The sequence below is a fragment of the Balaenoptera physalus genome (genome assembly GCF_965194825.1).
Source record: "Balaenoptera physalus genome assembly, chromosome: 2".
NCBI classification, from domain to species: domain Eukaryota; kingdom Metazoa; phylum Chordata; class Mammalia; order Artiodactyla; family Balaenopteridae; genus Balaenoptera; species Balaenoptera physalus.
In genome coordinates this window covers 155,839,108-155,865,663 of record NC_138883.1, presented here as the reverse complement: position 1 = coordinate 155,865,663, position 26,556 = coordinate 155,839,108, and the positions used below count along the sequence as shown (strand labels likewise).

Sequence of the window (26,556 nt, the reverse complement as noted above, 5' to 3'; positions counted from 1 at the left end):
CTGACATTTTTCAGATCTTGGTCCTCACTCACTTTTTTCTTTTTTCCTATATGCCTAACGTGTCCTTTCTCCTTGGCATTTCCCTATGTCCTTGTGTGGTGAGGAGGCATTTAGATGGTGCCACAAAGACGGATTTCCTAGAGAGGAAACAGATTTAAGGCAGGATCGAAACCTTCGTGGCGAGCAGAGGCTGACTTGTAGAAACTCAAATCTAGTTTGGAACATTGAGACGTTAACAGACTCAAGTAGGAGTCTTCAAGTAGTTTATTTTCCCTAGGAGTTTCCTTTTAACCGGTTCATCAGTAAAATAGTTTCCGTTCTGGAATCGGTCTTGGGGCTATTTGGTTCTGGGACCCGCTGTGACGTGCTTAGGGCTGGATGGCATCTTGGTGCCAAGGTTCTTTTCCCCAGAAGTTTCCAGATGAGATTCTTGTGTTGGATGAACCAGAGAAGGCACAGACAGCCTGCAGCTGCTTCTACGTTGGCTGGCAGGTGCGCGAGGAGAGGTTTGTGGTCCTGAGTTCCAACTGTCTGGCAGGCGCTCTTAAGTACTTCCCACGTGTTGGGTCCCTTCATCCTTCTGCAGCCCAGTGAGACAGCTGCTTTTATTAGCCCTGTTTTATAGATGAGGAAACATCGGATGACAAGAGTCACTTGGCTCTTGTGTTCCAGCCAGGATTTCATCTCAAGCATCCCGAGGCTCTGAAACGCTGGGCTGTCCCTGCCGTTCGGTGCAGGGAGAAGTTACCCTCATACATACGGGTTCCTGTGAGCACGCTTCCCCTGCCCCTACCACCCCACACTTTATAGGGCCAGGCGCAGCTCAGATTCCTTCTTGTCCTCTCCTCCACTTGTCCCCCGTCCCTCCCCGGTCCCCATGTGTCATGTGACACACAACTGCATCTCCCTGAGAAGCAGCTATACTCTGGCTCTTCTCTGCCAAAGTTTTGGGGCCGTAGGATGGAGTCTAAGGTAGCTGCCCTGGGGGTGTGCGCATCTTGTGCTGCTGAGGTCCGCCCCCTCACCCCCAGCTGCTGCGATTCCTTGCATGGTGGTCCACTTTGCTGCACTAGAAACTTCAGCTTAAAACAAATGACTCGCATGAACAGCTTTTTTATTTTTCACTTTCGCCTCTTTGCCTAAGGAAGGCTCAAAGAGTGTTGGGGTCCATGACTGACACTCGCGTCCTGTCAGTGAAATAGGCAGCGTGTAAAATTCCTCCTCCTCCTGGGGGGCACCGAGGCCTCGCCGGCAGACAGCCTGGGCGGCCCTGTTACTGGGCACAGAGAAGGAAGGGGACCGGGATTGGATTCCTGGAGTGCTCGGTTTCTCCATTTGCAATTTGCTTGCTGGTGATAAAAGCAAGCAAAATAGTATGCTGACGTAGTGATCGGTAGATTCCTTGACATTCTTTTTCCAGACCAGCTAAATGTAATTTGCTGATGAAGTCTGCAGATAAAGTGGCATTGCACATTTAGATGGGGCAAGCCACCGAGTAAAAGAATTACACTGGAAATGCGGGCTTGATTTTTTTTTTTTTTTGGACTAGGAGTATTTAACCAGAGTCCCATGGGCTCTTCTATTTGGGAAGGAAAGGAGTCAACATTCTTAGTAGAAAAATCTGGATCTCTTACTTTTCCAGCTGGGGACTAGTTCAATATGACTCAATAATATTTCTCCTCCTCCCCTTTTTAAAGTCTCTTTTGAATACTTGTTGCCTCCCCTAGCTAGGAGATGGGGTGTTCAGTTTTTCCTGTAAAGTCTCTCTGGCCCCCTAGGGTCTGGGTGGCCGAGACACCCTTGAGGACCTTGTGTTCCGATGTCTGTCCCCCCACCCTGTACCCCCCGCCCCAGGTGTAGTCCTGCAGCTGTGAACTCAGACCTAGGACTGATGTTGGCTAGTCCTTTCTGAGTTTTATCAATACCCTGTGTCTGTTTAATGTACTCACAGTGGAAACATTTTCTAAACCTTGTGATCCTACCAACCGACTATCAGCAGTTAAAATGACAAAGATTGAATGTCTTCTTCCTTTCTCTATCCACTTAAAAAAAAAATCTAGCGCACAAGAAGGTGCCCTGTAAGATTTCATTCATTCTGAACCTGCTGATTTCTATTCCTTGACTGGGTGCTGGTGACAGGTTTAATATTCTCCTCTGCAAGATTAGTCTTATTTCAGCTTGTTACATTCTACAACCCAAGATCTGATGACTTAAAAAAAGGTAATGAGTCCTGTGTTGATTCCATTTTTCACTGTAAAGTCGTTTGCACTCCCACTTTGAGTATTCTTTTTCTAGTTAACATGAACGATTCCAGTCACATACACAGCTCTCTGTGTTCTAGAATTGGATCACCACTAAAGAACACTCCCGCCTTCTTCTGAGCTGTGACATTTCCTTAGTAGCTTTTCACAGTCTGCTTGCATGACATCGTGGGGAAATGCCTCTGACCAGTTCCGATGCAGAGAAAAGAGGCCATCAGAGTTTCCTTGATAAAATGTTTACGAGTTTAAGAAGTTTATGAATCAGCTGTAAATATTTGCTCCGGGTTTATGAGAGCTCCACTCATAAACACTGTGTGTCTGTCTCTTGCTCTTTGAAATGTCTTTAGAGAATCAGCTGCTCAGGGCATAGGTGGCGGAGGAAGTGTTACATGTTACAGGTTCCGAAAACCCTCAATTTTGTGTTTGATTTTATTGTTAAAACAGCATACTTAGAGTTAAAGGCATAAAGGTTTTAATCTTTACAATCCCATTCTAGGTCTGACTCTTGGTTGCTTTTTAAAGTGTTTGTTTTGATGGCAGGGAGCAGCAGAGCTTTCCTGGGCACGATCTTACTGACTCACATGTGGGGAGGGGGTGGGTCCCAGTGGTACCTTTTCCTTTCTTTCTTTTTTTATGGATTTAATTTATTTATTTGTTTATTTATTTATTGGCATGTGGGATCTTAGCTCCCTGACTAGGGATGGAACCCGAGCCCCTTGCATTGGAAGTGGGGAGTCTTAACCACCAGACTGCCAGGGAGGTTCCACCTTTTCCTTTCTTGATTGACGGGAGTGAATGCTGGAGCGAGCAGGAAAGCTGCTACAGCATCTTTTATTGGGAGAAGAGACGGAAACGTAGCTTGTAATGAATTAAAATTGGGTGTAAACAAAATTTTTGTTAACAGCCTAGATGAGAGTTTTAGGAAGGATCAAGAGCTCTGAGGAAGGGTCTCAAAGTTGCAATTGGGAGGTTTAAGCCTTGGTCTTCGCCTCACCACTGCCTCCAAGTGGTGGAATCATCAGGTCTCTTGCGGTCCTGTTGAGGTTCATCAGGGTGCAGCGGGCAGCTCCTGAAGGCTCAGTCTCCACCCGAGTGTTTCTGATTTGGAGGAGCCCGATCCGTTTTCAGCAGCTGGAATTCTCCAAAAACTGCTCTTCCGGGACCTAGTGCCTCTGTCGGCTCAGGGCCGAGTGTCACACCCACATCCTCTGCCGGCTCTCTCCTCCTTCTTTGCAAACAGGCCCCAGGAGCTCTGCCCCTTCTGTCCTCCTCCCCGAGGGTGGCAGCTGCCTCCCGCCCACCCCCCATCTCCTGGGTCCTCTTGCTGCCTGACTTGGCCCTGGACACATTAGCGCTCACCACCACAGAGACAGATAAGCTGGCCCCGGGGTCCGCCTCGGATCCTCCAGGTGGAGAAGGGGGTGGTGGTGGAGCGGGGCTGCCTGACCTGAGAAGGTGCCTCGGAGAAGTTCCAGCTTCCACCCCAGACCACCTGCATTGGACCCCTGCTTCGTAGCTGGACAGCTGTGCGACCTGTTAAGTCCCTTGAGTGCCCATCTGTCAGGGTTCTTGGAACAAGGATTAAATAAGGTGCTGCATGTAAAGCAGTTAGAGGAGGGCTGACACCCCCAGTTCTCATCACTGCTGTGACAGCCTGTGGTCTCTGGGTGGAAACGGAGGTGCCTGTCAGGGCTGGAGCTGCAGGGCCTGCAGGAGGCGTGGTTTGAGCGGACGCTGGACGGGGGGGTGTAAAGAAAGCACAGACTTCCACTGCAACAAGTCAGCTGCCCCGGAGATTCCGTCCCAGGCCACCGTGGCAAGGGGACGGTGCTGCGTCTGTGCCTCCGGCTAGTGGGTCAGGAAACAGACTTGATGATTGATGCCCAGTGCAGCTGGGGTGAAAAGAATTGTGGGCAGAACTGTTGGGTGACCCCCTGAGGCATTTTCTAGAGCGTGACTGCTTTCCCTTTGGGTTTGCCGCCCTGCCTTTAGCAGCTGGAAACCCGCCTCACAGCCCTTGGTAAGTGGTAGCTGCAGGACCTGCTGGCTCTTTCCAGGGAGCACGATTCTGATGGGAGGGCCTAAACCCCGGGCTGACTCTGCATCTTGCAAGAGCTCCAGGGGAAAGGTTTTCTCTTCAGGTGGCTTTTTCTGTTCTCGGACATTTAATCATAAACCACCTTATTAAAGTTGGAAGTGGAAGTTCTTAGCAACTTGGCTTTAGAAGACGACGTTTAAGGTAGTTGCCTTTTGGCTTAGCATCTTCTGATGTTACAAAAATTATCCTCTTCTATCAATTCCTGAGACTAGATAGAGTATTACAAGAAAATAACTTTTCCCACTTATAATTTATAATCTTGAGGAGAAAAAAAATAGTGATAGCCTCCAAGAAGTCTTTCTTATATCCCCAGTCACTAATTCCTCCGGCCCACCTGCCGGGTTATTCCACTTCTACATTAATACACGATTGATCGCAGTATTTCTTCTGGGCCAATGAAATGGGCTTTTGCTAATAGAAGATACACAGGTTGAACGTCAGTATCCATTGAGTGTTATGGAAAGAAAGGAGAGTCTTAACTTTTGAAGCACTAAATGGCCTGCATGTTTGGACAACCCTTACTACTGAGTGTTCGTTCCTTCCTTATAACAGCCTTGAAAATAGGTTAAAATAATGTTTACGGCTCATCAGTTTTTTCCAATGGAAACTATGACATCACATTTATGTTACCTATATTTTAAAGTGAGCTATTTGGTGCTTTTCAACTATACCGACTGTATTTTACTGTACAGTCTGAAATGTTTTGGGAATTGCTTGATTTCCTCCAAAACAGTGATGGTTTTAAGAGCCACATCGTACATTTGATTGCATTTCTCCTTGTTCCTTGTCCTTGGAGAAATGCGTGTCCTGTAGGTTTCCACCTGGGTGCCTTGCCCTGAGAGCTCTGTCTCAGGAGAAGGCAGGAGAGGGTCCCTGGAGGGGGTGGGCGTGGGGTCAGTCTGAGAGCTGCTCAGTTCCTGTGGCTAACTGGCCGGGCGCCTCACACACCTGAGCAGTCCTTCTGGGTCTCAGTTTTTTTCCTTGAAATGACTTTGGAGTCAATGCTTTCTGAGCCCCAAAGATCTATGATATTATTTTATAATCTCCAGCTGTTGTACTCTATATACATCAAGGTGCTTACTTGGTGCCCAGTGGTTTCCTTCACCTTGTCCTCCAACCTCCCCAAACACTGGAGTGTCTCCAGTGGATAATCTCAAACAGGCTAACATGCAGCAACTACGCCTTGAAGCAAATCTCATTTCATTTACTGAAGAGCCCTTAATCTTACCCTTGATTCTGTCATGGTAGTCCAAGCAGAATTTCTTCAGGGTTTTCCTTGATTTCCTCTCCTCTCTCCTCTCCTCTCTCCTCTCCTCTCCTCTCCTCTCCTCTCCTCTCCTCTCCTCTCCTCTCCTCTCCTCTCCTCTCCTCTCCCTCCCCTCCCCTTCCTTCCTTTTCCCTTTCTTTCCTTTCCTTGTTCCCTTCCCTCCCTCCCTTTTCCCTTTCTTTTCTTTTCTTACCTTCTTTCTTTTACGTGAAGTATAGTTGATTTACAGTATTGTGTTAGTTTCAGGTGTACAGCAAAGTGATTTCTTTATACATATATGTATATATATTCTTTTTTTTGATTCTTTTCTATTATAGTTTTTTACAAGATATTGAATATAGTTCCCTGTGCTCTACAGTAAATCCTTGTTTATCTGTTTTATGTACAGTGGTATGTATCTGTTAATCCCATACTCCTAATTTATTCCCCCCACCTTTGGTAACCATAAGTTTATTTTCTATGTCTGTGAATCTTTCTGTTTTGTAAACAAGTTCATTTGTACTATTTTTTATATTCCACATGTAAATGATATCATATGATATTTGTATTTTTCTGACTTACTTCACTTAATATGATAATCTCTAAGTCCATCCATGTTGCTGCAAATGGCATGATTTAATTATTTTTTATGGCTGAGTAATATGCCATTGTGTATATAGACCACATCTTCTTTATCCATTCCTCTGTTGATAGACACTTAGGTTGGTTCCATGTCTTTCTTGAGTTACCTGTCTCTAAAATCAGCAAACAGAAACTTTGCAAAGAATTCAACAGTATTCTCCTACACATTGAATTTGTTTCTCTCTTGCATGAAGGATTTTCTGGTTTACATGGAAGGCCAGTGCCTTTCCATTCTTCACACTAGTATTGATATGCTTCTTCTTTTTTTTTTTTTTTGTCTTTCGACAGAAGAAGGCTCAAGCTTGGAGGAAACCGGCTTTAACTGGGGAGAGTATTTGGAGGAGACGGGGACCAGTGCAGCTCCTCACACATCGTTCAAACATGTAGGTGACCTCCTTTCTCCCCTGACCTGTTTGCGGGGGTGGGAAGAGGGTCTTCAGGAAGATGCCAAACTTATTGGAAGAAAGGGAATGAGAAGAAAAGAGAAATTTGGCCAAGATTTCTTAGAAATGCGAAGGAGATGTGGAAGTGAGTTTGATTTTCACAGAGGGCTGCAGGGAAGGTGAGCGTTGCTTTAATCCAGGGCTGGGCCCCGGGGTGGTGCTCAGCATGCGAAATGGTGTGTGGTCTTAACCTCATTCTGTGCCTCAAAAAGCCAGATTAGAATGATGTGTTCTCTGCTGTCTGGGGCGCACAGCCCAAGACAGGTAAGGTTGATGTGAAGAAATAAAAAGCCAGCAAACTAGGCAAGTAGGTGTCAATGAGTAATGTCTTCTTAGGAGATGTAATGGCTGTATATTTTAAGTTTGAATTGATATTTTTCTTTTGAAAAGACACCTAAAAGCGTTAGAGCCATTTGTGGACAGATGAGTCAAATTACAGGAAAGACCATAAATATTCAGGAAATGTTTGGATCAAACCAAAAAAAAATCACCCTCATCTATACTGTTTTTTTTTTTTTTATACTGTTTTTTGAACAATGCAAATAGCATGCCAAGCAGAGGGCAAGTCCCAGGAAGTAAAAAAATTAAGTTTTTACCAGATGTTTGCTTAGATATGAGATTTTGGTAATATATCATTAGCGAGAAAAAGGTTGAGTTTCCAGGACCTAAGTTCTTAGGTATTACTATTGCTTTATTGGAAATGAAAATTTAATACTGAGAAACATTTTTTTCCCCCACTGGGCCTTTCCAAGGCAAAGATTTAGCTTCAGTATCATAAGCAAATTGGGGGACTTTCTCAACCTGGTCTTCCTTCTGGCTCTTTTCTTGAATTAAGAAGCCACTTTATTTTAAGGCGACATTTTATTCTTTTTGGAAGTGAAGTGTTCCTTTGAAAAGGAATTTAAGACCTTATTAAATTTGCATGACCTCGTTAAGGGTGGATCGCATTCCGATTCTCTTTTTATACTGACACTTATACTGTGATAATTGCTGGTTTATTATGAATGGGATTGTGGCCATTTAGTGAAACCAAGAGTGAAATATTAAAACATAATAAAACTAAAACTCACCCAGCATACAGTGTGGATTACGTTTTGCAAAAGCCATTGTAACATCTGCCTTTTACAAAAGATGCCAGGATGACTTGGTTAGATTTCTCCAGGCGCTTTAGGAATGAGATATAGATCAACAGCTTTTTCCTTCCTTTTCTGTACCGGAAGTCCTCAATATCTCTGCATACGGAGTCAGTCCTGTTCTCTTTCATCCAATCCATTCTCCTGCCCCACTTTCAGGCACAGTATAGTGCCCTGTACTGTGGATGCAGAATGTCCCCAGGCCTGTCTGCCAGGCTTAAAGGAAGAATAGCCCAGGACCCATGGGCGAACAGTTCATAATTCCATCATTTTTTAAGCAGCAGCTACTCAGGGACATCCGATGTGCTGGCCTTAGAATATTATAACTCACCAGGATGGAAAGCTTTCTTTTGCAAGGAGGGCTGATGAATATTAATAGATGATAACCCTTCATTAAAAAAAAAAAGAAAATCCATTTTCTGAGGCTGCACTGTTCACGCAGTAGCCACTAGCCATCCAGCACTTGGAAAGTGTGTCATCCAAATTGAGATTGAAACCAAGTAAGACCCTGCAGGGCCTTCCTGAGAACAGACCCCGCTGCGTCCCCACCTCCAAAACTTTAGCCTCCTAAGGCTTTCTCTGAGTTGCAAGGAGCAAATTTAATCAGAGAAGAAAATGCAGAAACTAAGGAAAGCAGTCAAGCAAGACAAAATAATAATAGTTTAGCCATAACACAAATTCAGGGGCCCTTAGTTCCTCCTCAGGGGCTTAGATAATGTCCAGCCGTATCCTTGAGTTGATTTGCAGATACTGAAACCCCACCAGGTAGAAGAAGTTAACTGCATGCTGACCACCAGCAGGTAGACCCCAGACTGGTTGGAACCAGAAGGTTGATGATTGAGATTCTCAAAACATCACCCTGTTACCTCACCACCAACCAGAGAATTATTCGCGAGCTGGTGACACACCCTGTGACCCACACCCCTCACCTTGCCTTTAGAAACCCTTCCCTGAAAGCCATTGGGGAGTTTGGGTCTTTTGAACATGAGCTGCCCGTTCTCTTGCTTGGTGCCCTGCAGTAAACTCTGCACTTTCCTTCACCACAGCCCGGTCAGTAGACTGGCTTTGCTGCACCTCTGACTAGCGGACCCAAGTTCTGTTCGGTAACAAGATGTGCTGTAAGTGTAGAATACACACCAGATTTCAGAGGCTTCATTGGAAAATAAGAACGTAAAATTTGGGCTTCCCTGGTGGCGCAGTGATTGAGAATCTGCCTACTAATGCAGGGGACACGGGTTCGAGCCCTGGTCTGGGAAGATCCCACATGCCGCGGAGCAACTAGGCCCGTGAGCCACAACTACTGAGCCTGCGCGTCTGGAGCCTGCGCTCCGTAACAAGAGAGGCCACGATAGTGAGAGGCCTGCGCACTGCGATGAAGAGTGGCCCCCGCGTGCCGTAACTAGAGAAAGCCCTAGCACAGAAACGAAGACCCAACATAGCAATCAATCAATCAATAAAATAAATCTTTAAAAAAAAAAAAAGAACGTAAAATTTCTCACTACTGTAATTTTATATTGGTTCCCTTTTGAAATGGTGCTGTTTGGGATCTGTTGGGTTAAATAAAATACATTACTAAAATTAATTTCATCTGTTTTATCTCTTTTTTTTTAAAGTGGCCACTAGAAAATTTAACGTCACACCAGTGGCTTACATTACATTTCTCTTAGATGGTGCTGATCTAAGGCAACAGAAAGATTAAGTGCTGTGTTTTCAGTCGTTCACATAATCTTCTGGATGGACGTGTCTAGTGTAATGACGGACTTTCTGTGTTCCTTAAGGTTGAGATCAGCATTCAGAGCAACTTCCAGCCGGGGATGAAATTGGAGGTAGCCAACAAGAAGAACCCGGACACGTACTGGGTGGCCACGGTCATCACCACCTGCGGGCAGCTGCTGCTTCTGCGCTACTGTGGTTACGGGGAGGACCGCCGGGCCGACTTCTGGTGCGACGTGGTGATCGCGGATCTGCACCCCGTAGGGTGGTGCACGCAGAACAATAAGACCCTGATGCCCCCGGATGGTGAGCACGGGCTGGCCCAGCTCTTGGGCATCACTCATAATGCTTGTAGAGAAAACCTTGTAGAGATTCAATAACTGATATCCTAGGAAGGTCCAGCACTTTCAGGGTCTCTCCTTGAGTTGCATTAGCCTGAGGGTGCTGGAGTGAGGGGGGACGGGGTGCATTTTCAGATGTTGGAGCTGAGCCCGACGGTTGAGCCCACCATAGCCTTTATGCCTTTGAGCTTAATCCTCGGGTGGGTTTCTGGAGGTAGGAAAGGAAGACTGAAGGGATGCCCGTGATGGAGGCCTTGTTCTCCCTTTGCTGATGGATTATCTTGCTTTTCTTTTGCTTTAGAGACTTGATGTTTTGAATAGTGCTATAGTGCATCAGAAACAGGTTTCTCTAATAGGTTTTAATCTGTCTTGTTGTGGGGAGACTGTCAAGGTGAGAAATATGTAGAAAACCAAACAGCTGAGGAGAAATGACATTACTCTCAAAGAGATTGCCAAAGCTTGTCTAGATTAGATCCATTTAGTTGCTGGAAAATGGTGGTTCTCTACTGGGGCGATTTTACCCCCGAGGGACATCCAGTGATGTCTGCAAGCATTTTTAGTTGTGAGAGGGGAGGAGGGGGGTGCTGCTGGCATCTGGTGGGAGGGGCCAGGGATGTTGCTACACGTCCTACAATGCACAACAACCCCCCAGACGGTGACGTGATTGGGCTCAAACTGCCAGTAGTGCTGACTTGGAGAAATCCTGCTGTAAAAGAATGGGCTGCCTCTTAGGATGATCAGGAACTCATCCGATCCTGTACGTGAGAGAAACTGCCTTACCAAAAAGCTGAATCTCAACACCCTGTCCTCTTTGCACTTGAAAACTCCTGATGCTGATTCTCAAACAGGTGTAATGTCTCCTTAGGACCTGCCTGCCTATCTTAATTTTGACTTGATATTTTTATTTCGAAGCAACGCGTAAAGTATTAGAGCTGACCCCGAGGTTCCTTGCGTCCATCCTATTCACAATTGCTTTTCCCTTCTGGAGCATTTGTAAAGTTACGTAGAGAAGGGTCATAACAAATGCACGGAGTTTGAGTTGCATTTACGTGACGTGTGTAAGGAGTGAATCCGTTGCCTTGGTCTTAGCGAATGTGTTGGCCCTTTATTGTCTCAGAAAGAAGAGAGAAGGCCCTTCTTTCTTTACTTATTATTTTTAAAAATTTATTTATTTTATTTTATTTATTTTTGGCTGCGTTGGGTCTTTGTTGCTGAGCGCAGGCTTTCTCTAGTTGCGGGGAGCAGGAGCTACTCTTCGTTGTGGTGCGCGGGCTTCTCATTGCAGTGGCTTCTCTTGTTGCGGAGCACGGGCTCTAGGCGCACAGGCTTCCGTAGTTGTGGCACGGGGGCTCAGTAGTTGTGGCACGGGGGCTCAGTAGTTGTGGCACGGGGGCTCAGTAGTTGTGGCTCGCGGGCTGTAGAGCGCAGGCTCAGTAGTTGTGGCACACGGGCTTAGTTGCTCCGTGGCATGTGAGATCTTTCCAGACCAGGGCTCGAACATGTGTCCCCTGCATTGGCAGGCGGATTCTTAACCACTGTGCCACCAGGGAAGTCCCCTTTCTTTCCTTCTTGCACTAGGTCTTTTCACTTGCCCTCCCCTTTGCCTGGAACCTCTCCCTCTCCTTTCCTCCTCTGCCCGTCAGCTGATCTAACCCTTCCTCAGGGAACCGAGGTCAGACCCTGTCTTTGCTCCCAAGGCCTCGTGAGCCTTTAACGCTGATGACGTTTGCACCTGTGTCTCCCCCCACAAAGCTTTTTTTTTTTAATGAGATATAATTCACATACTATAAAGTTCATCCCTTTAAAGTGTATACAGTTCAGTGATTTTTGTAGTCACAAAGTTGTGCAACCATTATCGATGTCTGATTCCAGAGCGTGTTCATCCCCCCATAAAGAAACCCTGTACCCTTTACCAGTCACTCTCCATTCCCCCCACCCCGGCCCGGGCAGTCACAGATCCACACTTTCTGTTTCTGTAAACCTGCTTATTCTGGACATTTCACATATGTGGAATTGTATAATATGTAGCTGTTAGGAAATGACTGCTTTTCCTTAGCTCAACCATGTTGTAGCAAGTATCAAGGCTTCATTCCTTTTCATGGCTGAATAATATTCCATTGCAGGGAGACCACGTTTTGTTTATCCATTTGTCAACTAATGGGCATCTGGGTGTACCTGTCCTTTCAGTTGTGTGGTTCTTCGAATAGAGAACTTTTGCCCCCCCGAACAGGAAGCTCAGCGCTGAGAGTTCACCCCTGTGCGAGCCCAGCCATAGCTCACATTACCTGTGCTAGGTGTGATCTCAGTACACAGCCATTGACCGATGCTGTGATCTAGGGGAGACATTAAAATGTTGCTGGCCCAGGGGTCTGGGATGCCTTCAGGAAAGGAATCAGTGCCGGCACCTGGCAAGCAGCACCTGTCCCTTTCTCCTAGCGTTTGGGTCCAGATTGATTGCATCCTTACGTCTTCCCTCCCTCATGGAGGACTTTTCAGGTGAGCATGGGAGAATGGGTGTTAATATCAGGCTTTGTTTGTTACTTCCGACCTGGTTTGAGTGGTGGGTGAGGTTGTGCACTGTCCTGCTTCTGGTACTGCTTGTTTCCCTTCACTCTAGGCCCAGCTGGCATTGTGTCCTGGCACTTCAATTTTTAAAAATTTCTTTATTTGTATTCTTTTAATTTTATTGAACTATAGTTGATTTGCAATATTGTGTTAGTTTCAGGTGATACGGCACAGTGATTCAGTTATACATATATGTGTGTGTGTGTGTATGTGTGTGTATGTGTGTATATATATATATATGTATATATATATTCGTTTTCAGATTATTTTTCCTTATAGGTTATTACAGAATATTGAGTGTAGTTCCCTGTGCTATACAGTAGGTCCTTGTTGTTTATTTTATATATAATAGTGTGTATATTAATCCCAAACTAATTTATCCCTCCCTCACCTTCCCCTTTGGTAACCATAAGTGTATTTTCTATGTCTGTGAGTCCTGTTTTGTAAATAAGTTCATTTGTATCATTTTTTTAAGATTCCACATATAAGTGATATCATATGATATTTGTCTTTCTCTGTCTGACTTACTTCACTTGGTATGATCATCTCTAGGTCCATCCATGTTGCTGCAAAGGGCATTATTTCATTCTTTTTTATGGCTGAGTAATATTCCATTGTATATATGTACCACATCTTCTTTACCCATTCCTCTGTCGACGGACACTTAGGGTGCTTCCATGTCTACTTTGTATTTATTTATTTTTTATCCTCTTTACACATTTGAAGTGTCCAGTACATTATTGTTAACTCTGATTGTGGTCAGATCTCTAGAAACCATTTTGTCTTGCATGAAACTTTATACACACAGGACAGCAACACCCATTTCCCACCCTGACCCCAGCCCCTGGCAACCACCGTTCTCCTCTCTGCTTATGGGAGCTTGATTGCTTTCGATGTCTCAGAAAAGTGGAATCGGGCAATGTTTGTCCTTCTGTGACTGGCTTATTTCACTTAGCATAATGTCTTCTAGGTTCATCCATGTGGTAGCCTATGACACGATTTCCTTCTTTTTAACTGCTGAATAATATTCCATCTGGCTTTGAATTAAAACAGCCACTGAGGTGAGACCATAAGATTATTTAATATCCCTGTGATTTCCGATCTGTCATGAAAAAAATCAGTCTTTTTTTCATTTTCCAGCTTCTTGTGAACTATATAGTTATTATGATTCCTTTAAAATTTTTTAAAAATTGAAGTATAGTTGGTTTACAATATTATATTAGTTTCAGGTGTACAGCATAATGATTCAGTATTTTTATAGAGTATACTCCATTTAAAGTTATTTCAAAACAATGGCTCTGTTTCCCTGTGTTGTACAGTATATCCTCTCTGCTTGCCTATTTTGTACACAGTAGTTTGTATCTCAAAATAAATCAGTCTTGATGGATGAATTGTACTGATGGAATATTGGGAAAATATCAGTTTTAGAGAACTACACACTTTCCCACGTCATTTAAAGCCATGTAGATATGCCCACACACTCCCAGGAGGGTCCAGGCATGAGTTGATCCCAGGGGCAGATACATACCTGGGGACACCTAGAGTGGGGGGCATAAAGGGGGACCGAGAGGCAGGCCCTTCTCCTGTGTGAAATCTTGCCTTTTTGCTGTCCTTGCTTATCTCATGACTTACTCTTAAATTTTGACACTTCTTAAAACACCCGTGCAGAAGATGTAAGAGGGTTTTACTTAATAATAGAGCCTCTAGTGGATCATTTCAGTGAGAAGTTCCAGGGTACAGAATTTTAACACTCTAAGAGCTAATGGGTTCATTTGGTAAAAAAAAAATCCATGCTGTTGCTTGAGAAAAGAGGGCAGAGTTGATGAATCAATTCTTCTTCCTTGCCTGGGTGAAAAATGTGGCAGCTGCCACAGTTTCAGAAACACTATCAAATTTGTATCCTCCTGACTCTGTGCTCTTAGGCAAGACACAGACACACTTAAAATGACAAATTGAAAATGAAAAATGGGGAAATCCCATGAAAAGAGAAACCATTAATGTGAATGAAAGATTTGAAGTCTGTTCAGACCATCCCAAGTAATGCTAATTGGAGAATTTCTTTATTGCTCCTTTTAAAGAACTTTAAAAAAATTTAGTAGGTGATCGATACAGCTTGGAAATCTCGAGTACAGAGAACAAAGTCAGGAAGTAGCAGGTTCATGGGGCAAGAGGTTTTATTGATTGCTGTAGTGCAGGATAATTATTGCTTTGTAGCCAGAGGTGGCAGCTTGTTCCAGAGGCAATCGTAGAATCTGTTCTTGCACAAGGTTTCTTGTTGGTGTGGTTTTCTGTCTTACAGAGCTCATTACACTGTAAATCCTGCAGCTGTACCCGGTCGATCTTCGTCGTGGTTAAACTTGAAAGGTGTCCCAGAATATTAACACGAGTGAAGACGGTCCATGACACCTCATGCATTTGTTTGGGAGGCTCCGTGGTGATAGATTTTCTTACTGATCCCAGGAATCGGGGTAGTATGAAGCAGGAACACGGCATTTGGAGCGAGAAGGTCAGGTTTCTTTCCTTGCCTCTGCCATTAATGTAGGTACCTCTCGCTCTCCATTTCCTCATCTTTGAAATGAGGAGGTGATAGTGTATAATCTCTAAAGAGCTTTCCAGTCTCACCTGCTTTGGTTTGTGATCTTTGGAAAGGAAAGAAGGAAGGAGGAGGGTGCTAGTTTTCCTATTGTGTGCATGAGGAATGGAGTTTGTTTTGGGATTAGGATTGATGGAAATCTAGCCCAGGAGTCTGTGCAAAGCACCGAAGTCAAGTTTCTGTGTGACTTTCTGGGATGGTGAAGTTTCAGTGGATTGGGAGGCAAACTAGGTTGGGAAATTATGATGAGCATTTGGGTCCTTTGTCACCTGCCATGGATAGAATTTCACCCAATACAGAATTGTAGACTCTGGTTCCTCGATGGAAGCCAGAGACCTGGGAGTACTCAGTCCCTGAGAGATCGATCAGTATGTGGATGTCAGTTTCAAAATATCTTTGGGCCAAGCAAGGGGATGGGAGTTTTGGGTGATTTTGTTCATTAATGGGAGAAGGGAGAGGACTGCCTTTTCTGGTCACACTTAGATCTTTCTGGTCATTTTTGGATTCTCCAAGTAATCTTATGTCTTCTGAAGTCACTGCCCTGAGAGTCATTTTAAAAAATTTTAGATGATATTTTACCAAGCACGTAGCATCCTTTGCAGTCCTGTATTTTCCCGCCTTGCTCTTTTAAGTGAAATTAATCTTTGCATCAATGCTGGCCGTCATTACTCCGTTAAAGTTAGGGGGAAGGAAACAGCATGGCAGCAACTCTATTGTACTTTGTTAAGAGAATCCCCTTAATAAAGACACGTTCAGGGAGACCTGGGTTTAGTGACCAATTGACCATTCCACGAGCAGTGTCCCTGCTCCAGAGCTAATCGGTACTAATCTTTCATATTAAAAGTATTAGGAAACATAGTACATTAAAGCCTCATGAAGTGCAGTGGAGGGTGATAGCTCTCATTAGGGGAGCAAAATGTAAAACGTTTTGGCTTGGTAAATCAGTGAGGCTTGATTTATTCATAAGCACGTGCAAGCTCGCAAAGGGCAGCAGCCAAATAATTATTGTTTATGTTGATAATGTAAGGAAATCATTTAATCCAGTGACTGTTTCACTGTTATTTATTGAGAAGTAGCAACATTGCCTCTTAATGTCTGGGGTTGGGGAACGCTGGCGTCTGGAAGGTTCCTATGGAGTCCCAGGAAGGAATGCTCCGATAAGATAGCAGGTGAATTATGTGTGAGGGTACCCATCCAGCTACCTCCCCCCGGCTTTTACATTGAGAAGTATTTATGTGAGCTTCCTACTGGTGCAATAAAAGTATTGGAATTCCGGTGCCTTAGGAATCATTCCACTAATTTTTATTCTCCCCATTATTAAAATTTCTGTAATTTGAATTGCAAACTCTGCAGTCTTGCCAGAATGACTCTATTTGCCATTCAAAGTTGAATCAAAATTACTGGAGTTAGTTAATAGGTAACTTATTTGAATAAGGGATGTTTATTCATGAAGCGTTAGGAGAAAAGTGTGAATATGGCCTTCTGTTAGGTCGTGGAGGTGGATCCCACCCAGTTCTGAAACTTGGTCCTAGACGGTTCTGGGGAATTGTTGTTTTCAGTATAGTTGACTGTGAAATGAGAGATGTGGCAGTTGGTTCACAGGACCATAAAGTGAGCGGGTGACAGGACTTATCAGTCTGTAACCATTGTTTAACTGTGGACTTAGAACTAGAATTTGATTGTGTTACTTGAGACGATCAGCATTTAAAATTCCTATCTTTTTAAAAATTTAAATGATATTTTGGTAATACTAATGGAACCTAGACAATCACATTGTTTTCATTGACCACCTAATACTGTAACTGGAATCCCATTTGTATAAGAAAATTAAATATATTTGCTAAAAACTCAAAGAGAAAAGGTAAACCTGAGTGGCCTCTTGGAGTTGAGGGAAGCACATACTCTCACTAAATATTGGATAGTTTAATGTAAAGAGAAAAAAGCCCATGTTATAAGGAAGGGTAAGATGTGTTTGATAAATATGAGGGTAAATAAACTAAAAGGCATAGTTAATACATTGAAAAAAGTGAGTTAGTATCTTCTTGTCAAAAAAGCCATTTTTGATAATGGTATGTGAAAGAAGGAATATTCAGTTAGGAAATAACGTAATCCTTTCTCTGTAGGCACTTAATGGCCCTTTAAAACGACACGTGGTTTTGAGTCCTATCTGATCATGTGGAGACCCTGTGTATAGATTCACTGTGGTGTGGACCAGAGTGGACCTGGCTTGCAAATGTGCGCATGAGCGTGTGTGTGTGTTTATATGTGTGCGTGAGCGTATGTGTGTGCGTTTATATGTGTGCATGAGCGTATGTGTGTGTGTGAACATGTAAGTGTGTTTGCAAGCATTTGTGTTTATAAGCATGTATGAGCATGTGTGTGCATTTGTACGTTTTGATCTGAACAGCATTTGAAATAATTTTGGTGTCTGCCATGTACAGATTACGTCATTTAACAATTTGGGCGATTTATCGGCATCTCTTGAGAACTTGGGAGATGGAGACCCGTCCCTGCATCCCACACTGCAGCCTCTGCCTCATCGCGTGGTCCTTTGCTTTCCAGACCGTCTGTCCCCTGCTTGGTTCCTCTGATCTGCTCGGGCCCTGTTGGCATCTGGGTCCTCACCTCGAGGGTCAGCCTCTCAGCCTGTGACCTCAAGTTTCCGAGGCGCCACCTGACAACATGCCACATTGGCCCCTATGGTCACTAAGGTTTCCTTCAGCTCGAGAATGTTCTGAATCTAAGAACTCAAAGAGCAATGGATGAGAATTTATGAAAGGGCTCTGAAATAAATAGGCTTTATGAATAGAAGCCTAAGAAACTGGGGTTTTTTTTTTTAACCTATGGAAGGAAAAACAAAGATGAAAAACACAAAGGCAGACTATAAATGGTCTTCATCTAAATCAAAAACCTTTGTATATATAGGTAGTGGTGAACTCTTTGTTTATGAGTAAAAAATTAGTCTTTTCTTCTATAAATTTCTGTTTGGTGTTTGTATTTATCTCTTGAAACTCAACTATACTCCACATGCCGCCTTTATCATTTTCTTGCCTAGTGAATAGCTGAATCATGAATTTTAGTGTTTGAGTCATGGCTCTCCAATTAAAAACAGTTTCTCTCACCCACAAAATATTTTATTGTGTGCCTACTATGTACCAAGCATCTCAGTTTAACCCTCTCCTAAGAACAACACTGTAAACGGACTGGTACGATTCTTACTTTATATATGAAAGAAATGTTGCTTGGGGTGTGTAAATAATTTGTCTCCAGGATGGCATCTTGGAGTAGATTTTAAGCCCAGAGCGATTTTTTTCCTCCCAATTCTGAAATCAATGCTTTGAAAATAGCAAGGGTTGGTGAATATTTGTTGATTGATAAAGTTGTGTCAATAAGACTTGACTGTTCAGACTTGAAATATTGGACACATATTATTAAGAAAAATTGTGGAATTGGCTTCTTGTGATTTTTAAGAGGAGAGTAAAAAACTCCTTGTCCAGACTGTTATTTTGGACATTTTTGTCATTTTGTAGGCAAATAAATGGAGGAGATTCGGTCTGGAGCTTTCTTGCCAAATGGTAATCGTGAGATTATGTAAAGATATGTAAATTGTATCAGATGCTATTTGGGTTTTTCTGCTTACAGGAAAACTGTAGGCACAAAGAGGGACTATAAGATTTTCCTTTTTGGTGTTAGTCATAAGTGCATTTATTTTCTTTTGCTTCCTAACCCAGCAGCATGTGTACTTTAAATCAAGCCGGTGTTTAATTATGTGTGGAAGTGAGGGTGAGTTAGCTTTGCGGGTCTCCTTCCCTGTTGTCTGACTCATTTCCTCATGGTTAATCCTTCATCTCCTTCGCTGTCAGAGCCCCAGGCCCATCTGTCCACTCTCGGCCTTGGTCCCCCACCGCCTGTGTAGGGATCCTGGCCCCGGGCTGCTCCCAGCTGGGTTCGGTCCTGATGGCCCCTTGTAGGGGGGCTCAGCTTGCATCCGGCCCCTGTTTCTGCTCTGGGCAGACCCTTTAACACCCCAGTGACCCTAATGTAGAGGCTGCAAGAGAAGTCTTCAGTCGCCTTCAAACAGACTCGTCCCCTGGACACAGGGGGTCCTCTGGGACCGCTGCTCTTCCCAGCTCCGACCCTGACTTGTGGACCTCCCTGTTCTCCTGCCCTGAGCCAGGAGTCCTCAGTGCGGGCCGTCCAGCAGCCCTCAGTGCTGACTGTCCAGAAGCCCTCAATGCCGTCTGTCCAGGAGCCCTCAGTGCCGGCTGTCCAGGAGCCCTCAGTGCCATCTGTCCAGGAGCCCTCAATGCTGTCTGTCCAGGAGCCCTTGGTGCCGGCTGTCCAGGAGCCCTCGGTGCTGACTGTCCAGGAGCCCTCAGTGCCCTCTGTCTAGGAGCCCTCAGTGCCCTCTGTCTAGGAGCCCTCAGTGCCCTCTGTCTAGGAGCCCTCAGTGCCATCTGTCTGCTCTCCATCATGCCTCTAGCTCCCTCTAGCCTGTTGGACAGGTGAGCTTCCACTTCTCTTCTTGCTTTGTGTTCCTGAACAAGTCTCTTCACCCCTCACTGCTTCTTACTAAGTCTCCCATCTTGGTTCCACGTTCCCAGGTCACGCTGACCTTCCAGGGCTGTGTCCCATTCCAGGTCCGTGCCCGCCTTCCACGGCCATGCCTCCATTCCAGGATCATGCTTCCAGTTTGCGTCCTTCTGTTTGGCAGGTCCCTGGGAGAGTCTGCCTTGTTTGACTCCAGCTCTAAAGGAATGACTGATTTTTGCATAGGTTGTCTCCTGAGCCTAGAATCTTGTTAAAGCTTGGTGAATACAGCTAATATGCAAAGTCCTGGGGGCTTGGGCAGTGGGATTCAGAGTAGAGTTTGGTGTTGTATTGATCAGGGTTCTCCAGAGAATCAGAACCAATAGGAGGTGCATATATATATAGACAGATTTATTTTGATAAATTGGTGCAGAGAGTTGTGGAGGTTTGGCAAGTCCACGGTCTGATGGAGGAGGCCAGTAGGCTGGAGACCCAGGGAAGAGTTGCCGCTCCAGTTCGGTGGTTGTCTGCTGGAGAACCAGGAAGAGCTGCTGTTGCAGATGAAGTCCGAGGCCGTCTGCTGGAGAATTCCCTCTTTCTCTGAGGAGGTCAACCATTTGTTCTATTCAGTTCTTCAACTGATTGGGTGAGGCCCACCCAATCAGGGAGAGCAATCTGCTTGATGCAAAGTCCACTTATTTAAATGTAAATCTCATCCCAAAACACCCTCAAGGAACTATCCAGCATGGTAGTTGACTAAATATCTGGGGATGATGGCCAAGCCAAGTTGACACATAAAATTAACCATCAACGGTGTGGACTCAAGAGGTACATCTGAGTTAACAGGGCTGTTCTCCTCTACTATCTTAACACCTTCTTAGAGGAGGAATGTTCTATGTATGTTTGTAATTGATATAGCAGTTTTCCCCTTAACAGATGATCTTCCACTGATACTGCCGAATGTCAGCGCTCTTCACAGAATGCTCTGGGAGGAAGCGGAGAGATGGTGGAGTAAATATAATGCATATAATGCATTGGTAGCTTTGAACTCTCTGAAAGCAGAAATGCCAGGGTGAAGGGCCAGAGATTTCTCCCGAAAACTGTTGTGAAATGGACAGAGTTTGAACTTCACTGGCTCACTGCCTGCTTCTCAGGAGGACCATCAGCCTTTGTCTGAGAGGTTGGCAGGGCCTACCTGAGACAGTGTCTGTTCCATAGCTCTTGCTGCTGAGCAGACCTGCCTGCTGGGATTGCTTACAAGGGATTTGGCTACTGCAGGTGTACATCCAGATACAGGGTTCTGTGACGTGTTTAAAAAGATAGGAGCTCACGTGCCTTTCTTCTGTCTTTAGCTTAGAGGGCGTGCATCATAATTGATTAGGTAGCCTGACCTCAGCTCTGAGAGATGGTATCGTGGACCAGTGGTCTTTGATGTCAGTGCTACACTGACACCAGGACAAGAGGGGCTCTGGCCTGGGCTCTGCATTCTAGAGACCCCTGTGGATCGCCAGTACCAGCATCTGCATTTATTAAAGAGCACGGAGCTGCTGTGTTCACTGGGGATCTTGCAGTCGGTGCCGGCACGCAGCCACCCTAATTTTGAGCATTCTCTCTAACTGTTCAGACACCAAACGATGATCCTGTTTCTCGTGCCCTCGGAGCAGAGGGCTGTGTCTGAGTGCTGTGGACTGTGTGGGTTGTGGCATTGCCATAAAGATAAAGTAATACATGTATTAGTAAGACTATATACTAATAAAGACAAAACTCCTCTCAGATAATAGAATATTTTAGAATATAATAGAATTTTTGCGTAATGAAAGATCAGTTTTCAGTAGTGCCGAGTGTCCTTGTTTTTCTTCTTCACTCTTTTTGGTGGTCCATCTTGTGGTTCCAGAGGTACTTAATAATTAGTGCAGAATTTGCAACAGTTCCACACATTGGCTGAAGAGTATTTCACAATATTTAACAAAATTTAATTTTGTTTTACAAAACCAAAAAATATATTTTACAGTGTAAATTCATACTCTCCCACATATATGTAACTCTAGACATGACATGTGTTAAGTGTGATACTGAGTTTTCACATTGGCAACTGAATGGATATTGAAAGCTTGGACTGGATAATTTTATTTTTATGACCACTTAGTGTGATTAAATTCTTAAAAAACTAGATAAAATGTTCAATGTTATTTGAATATTTTATTTTTATAAATTTGAGGTTCATGAATTATAATTTGTAAGTTCTCTTTTAAGTTCAGTAGTAGATAATTTAGAATATTCAGAGGGAAAGTAGCTTTTTTGAGGACACAATAATTAAAAATGTTTATTTTTGCACTTCAGTTTTTAGATTAAAATATTAAAATCGTATAGACTGGATATAAATATATTTTTATTATTTAAACTTTGAGATGATTTCTGTGACTAGAAGACAAATTATGTGACAATCTGGATCTTTTTATTTTTTAACTAGACATAATAATTTTGCTGAAATGAAGGCAAGGAAAACAAATTTTATGGAATATATATATATATAAAACAGTTTACAATTATGTAAGTCTTTAGTTTATTACTCATCCAAACATTGCTAACCCATCAGCAGAACACCCAGACAAGTCATCGTAATTAAATTTAGTAATCTTTAGCATTTTGCCAACTTACAGTCCTATATAAACCATAGCTTTTTCCATCCTTTTTGATTCTGTCAATTATGAAGACGTATTTGTCAGTGTAGGTGGATAGGGCATACTTCACAGTTGGTTCTCTTGATTAATAACTTAGAAATATTTCCACGTGTTTATGTGGACCTGAATTTGTACTCTTGCCCTGGGCCCCGGACACATCATGGGCGGACCTGTTCCGGGTTTCCAACGGGATTTTCCAGGTCCCCTGTGCACGGGACGTCCTTCCAAGGTTACTCTCCACGGGTTGATTTAGGGAGGCAGTTTCCATTGCCTGAGGTGACACCATTGGTGTCCTTTCGTGCCTCCCCTGCCCCAGCCTTCCTTCTTCTACCTTGAAGAAGAATGTCCCCGGGGTGCATTGCTTTGTGACACTAAACACAAGCTATCAGTTTTAAGTGATCCCTCCTTTACTCAAGGCCTCATACCTACCCTCCAACCATAAGAAATGACAATTTCCTTTTTATGCTTAATTATCAAACTTTGTAATGTCACCTGGATTGTTTTGCTCAGAACTGAAAATAATTGCAGTAGCCTAAGCCAAAAGAAAATTTTTATTTTGTGGTCAGAGAAATTTAAAAAAGTTTAATTATGTATTACTGTGTTTGTTGCATATGAATTTTTGTGGTTATGTCAGAGAAGCAGGGTCAGAGGAACTATAAAACATGGCGGGGAACAAAAAGATGCTACGTTAGGGTGAGAGCCTGAGGATCTATGATTTCAAGGAGAAAAAGGAACACCACACAAACTGACTGGTAATATTCATGTCTGTTTTAAAATGTGTGATGGAAGAGATCAGATCATTCCATTGACTGTATTTATGGGAGCGATATAGCAGTTTTATTCAAGATGGCATCTATGCAATACATAGGAAATGACATCCTTTGTAACTGTTTAAAACAAGGAAAAATTTTAGAATGCCAAATTGAAAATACATGAAGTGGAGCCATTAGATTTTCAAAAGTAGGACCTGGGAGGTTTGCATTCGTCCTGAGTAGTTGTTGCCCCGACCTTGCGAGTCTCTGAATATTTTGAATGTCCTCCCCTCTTCCGCCCCCCTCGTATCCATCCTGGAGATGGGATGGGATGAGATGTGACCCACCCTCAACCCACCTCTCATCCCTCCCTCGCCCTGACTCTGCTGTGCTCCTTCAGCCCTCTTGTTCCCTCATTATGACAGTTTTTCTTATAATTTAGATGATTAGAAGTTCTCAGGGCTTTGGAAGTATTTCCCGTCATAGGGCTTTTATGGAGTTTATGCGTAAGTCATTGAATTCCTTTGGTGGTGATAAAGTGCACATCTTCCTCTAAGCTCTTCGCTGATGGGAATACAGGAGAGGAAGGTCTTGGGTTGATGGCCATCATGGGTGCCAGCAGCCGCTTTGGTCCGTAAATGGCATTACTGTCATAGAATGGAATAATTTTTATATCAATCTATAAAGGATTATTTATTGAGGTTCTACTATGTACTTTTTTTTTTTTTTGGTTTGAATATACAATATGGTTACTATTAAGTATTTAGTCTGACGCACGTTTGTAATACAGTCAGCTTTTGGCTGATGGCGTGTACTCATGATGATGAACTTATTTTTGGAAAGGATGTTTCACGTGGCAGCTGCTGTAATTATTTATTTGTCGGTCTTTTCTGCTTTGGCTGTTCATTCTTGAGGCTCTCACTCTTGTCTGGCTAAGAGGTATCAGAAGTCAGTTTGAAATTCTGATCTCTGGAAACATGGATAACGTCTCTCTCCTTGTTTGCGTGGGAGCTTTTCTGAGACAGCACTTCTTTTTTCTGTTTTTAAAATTTATTTTTTTTGTGCTAAGCGTTTTTAAAGCGTGGCTAGCCTGTAGTGGAAATCTACAAGAGCTGGAGATGGACCTGCTTGGTAATGGAGGCCTGAACCCTGATTTCTGGGGTGACCTGCCAGCGGCTAAATGGAGGAGTCCTTCTGGACCATATTTTGCTGGTATTTAAATAAAATTAATTTGTGTCTCTTTGGCTGACTTCTGTGCAATAAGAGTGCTTTTCGGACCTGAATGGAGGCATGGAGAGTATTGACCTGGTTAGTGGCTCAGTTCTGCCTCTCGCTGAGTGTAAGCTTGGAAAAAAGTCACTTAACCTCTTTGCATCAAACTCCCTGCATCCTTAAAATGGCTAATTAATACCTGACCTTGCTCTCTTGGTGTTGGTGTCAGCAGCAACTTGCATGGCAGATGCAAAACTTCTCTGTAATGGGTTGAACACTGTGAAGTGGGAAGGGCACTTAGCATCACATTTTTTTTCTTCTTTTTTAAATGAAAGAGGCCCTAATGGTCCCCCCCTTAGTAGGCGAGGACAGAGGGGGCTGTGGGAGGGAGGATATGCCTGCATCTAACATGGGGAGCCTAGAAAAAGAGCTCCAAAGGCGCAGAGGCCCCTTACTTAGCTGGAAGCCCCCCACGCAGCTGTGCTCCGTGCCCAGGACACTGACAAGGAACGCCTTTTTCCCCCGCTGTGATCTTAGAGAATTTTGATCATATCTCTTTTCAAACAGTTATTTTTGCCTTGTGTTGTAATTGTTTATGGATCTGTGATGGCAAAAGTAAGGCTTTGTGAACACTGTGTAGTCAGAAACGCATCTCTTGGATTCTAAGTCTACCGCATAATTAAGTGTGTGAACTTGGACTAGGTACCTCCTTTCTAAACTTCTTGACCTTCAGTGTGCTCATTTGTAACCTGGGGATAATGATAGCTGCCTTTCAGGATTGTTTAGTGTGCGAAGTGGGATTTGTATGACCACCTCAGAGCTGTGCTAAAAGTGTGGGAGAAGAGGGAGAAATGCTGGTTTTTCTCCCTTCATCCTTCTAGTTACAGATGGTATTTTATTCGTCTTTTTGTGTTTTTATTTTAAAGACTTTATCCTTTTCGGGCAGTTTTATGTTCACACCAAGATTAAGAGGAAGGTACAGAGATTTTCCTCTGCCCCTGCATCCCCACTGTCAACATCCCCACCAGATGGTACATCTGTTACAGTTGATGAACCTACATGGATATATCATCAACCAGAGTCCATAGTTGACATTAGGGGTCACTCTTGGTGTTGAACATTCTGTGGGTTTGGACAAACGTATAATGACTTGTATCTTCCATTACAGTATCATACAAAGAGTAGCTTCACTGCCCTAAAAAATCCTCTGTGCCCCACTTCTTCATCCCTCCCCATCCTAACCCCTGGCAACCACTGATCTGTCTTCTGTCTCCATAATTTTGCCTTTTCCAGATTGTCACAGAGTTGGAATCACACAGCCTCTTATTTTTACACCACGCGCAGACTTAAAGCTCCATCCTTGCTATGTGGATAAAGAACAAAGCCTCTGAGCTAAAACAGTGACAACAACAGAGGCTAATTGGTAGGAGCGCATGCACGTTGTTTATTGCAAAGCCTTTTTAAATCCAGCCGCACTCATGCACCCCAGTCACACTGCTTGATCTTGAAGCCTAGTGTGTGTCAGGAACAGCGGTTAGAGGCAGGGAGGAGAGCTGTGACTCGTACATCCTTGTGTCACAGACAAATGGTGATGGACAGCCTATTTGCAAGGGAGGAGAGAGAAAAACGGGCGAAAGTGGATACCAAACCCAAGAGCAATATAATGCCATGGAGTGTAGGAGCAGATAGCCCAGCCGTGGGTCTGGAGGGTCTGGGGTTATTACACAGTAAAGTGTCAGCGATTATATATTAATTGATCTATATGACTGTCACTCCTCAAGGAGGTTTTGCTTATTTTGTATCTACTAAGTAGGGGGCAACAGGAAAGGCTAAGCCCAGAGGGGTATGGTGGGGAGAAATGGAGACTGTAAACAGGTGCAGCTCTTTGATAAACAGGTGCTCTGTGAGCTGAATGTTGTATTATTATTATTATTATTATTATTATAACTTCCATAGAGCTCTTCCTTTATACCCAGACTTAGAGTCTAAGACAGTCATTATTCTGGCTCCTTAAATGTGGTAAAGCCCCGAGCAACACAGCCTGGGGGTGTTGACCCAGCACACAGAAAATAGATGGTATCGATTTTTGTGTTTCGAGATGTCGTGAGCTGTGTTGGTCAGCCAATGGGATGGGTGTGGAGCCTGCTGGGCTGAGAGTCAGGCTGCCCCAGAGCGTGGCTGGCTGGGTCCACAGTTGAGGCAAACTCTGTGACCCTTCAGCTGTCTGTTGAGATTGATTCTCTAAGATGACACATTCAGGTCCTCTCTGGTAGATGGTGCATCAGATGGGAGGTTCAGGACACATGCCCCAAGCCTGGGGACTTGGACTGGCCAGAACAAAGCAAG

At 43.9% G+C, this 26,556-nt stretch overlaps 1 protein-coding gene across 8 annotated transcripts in view; it reads left to right on the top strand.

Moving 5' to 3' along the window:
- The window catches only part of SFMBT2 (Scm like with four mbt domains 2), a 219,241-nt gene that overhangs the window by 29,077 nt on the left and 163,608 nt on the right, over nucleotides 1-26,556 (top strand). For 6 of the 8 annotated variants that reach the window (XM_082450574.1, XM_082450572.1, XM_082450570.1 and 3 more), the window contains 2 exons: nucleotides 6,536-6,630; nucleotides 9,602-9,842. In XM_082450574.1, the coding sequence (XP_082306700.1) occupies nucleotides 6,536-6,630; nucleotides 9,602-9,842 (336 nt within the window). Of the gene's footprint in view, nucleotides 1-5,759; nucleotides 6,631-9,601; nucleotides 9,843-26,556 lie in introns of those variants that run through there. The other 2 variants (XM_082450575.1, XM_082450568.1) reach the window with 2 other exon arrangements.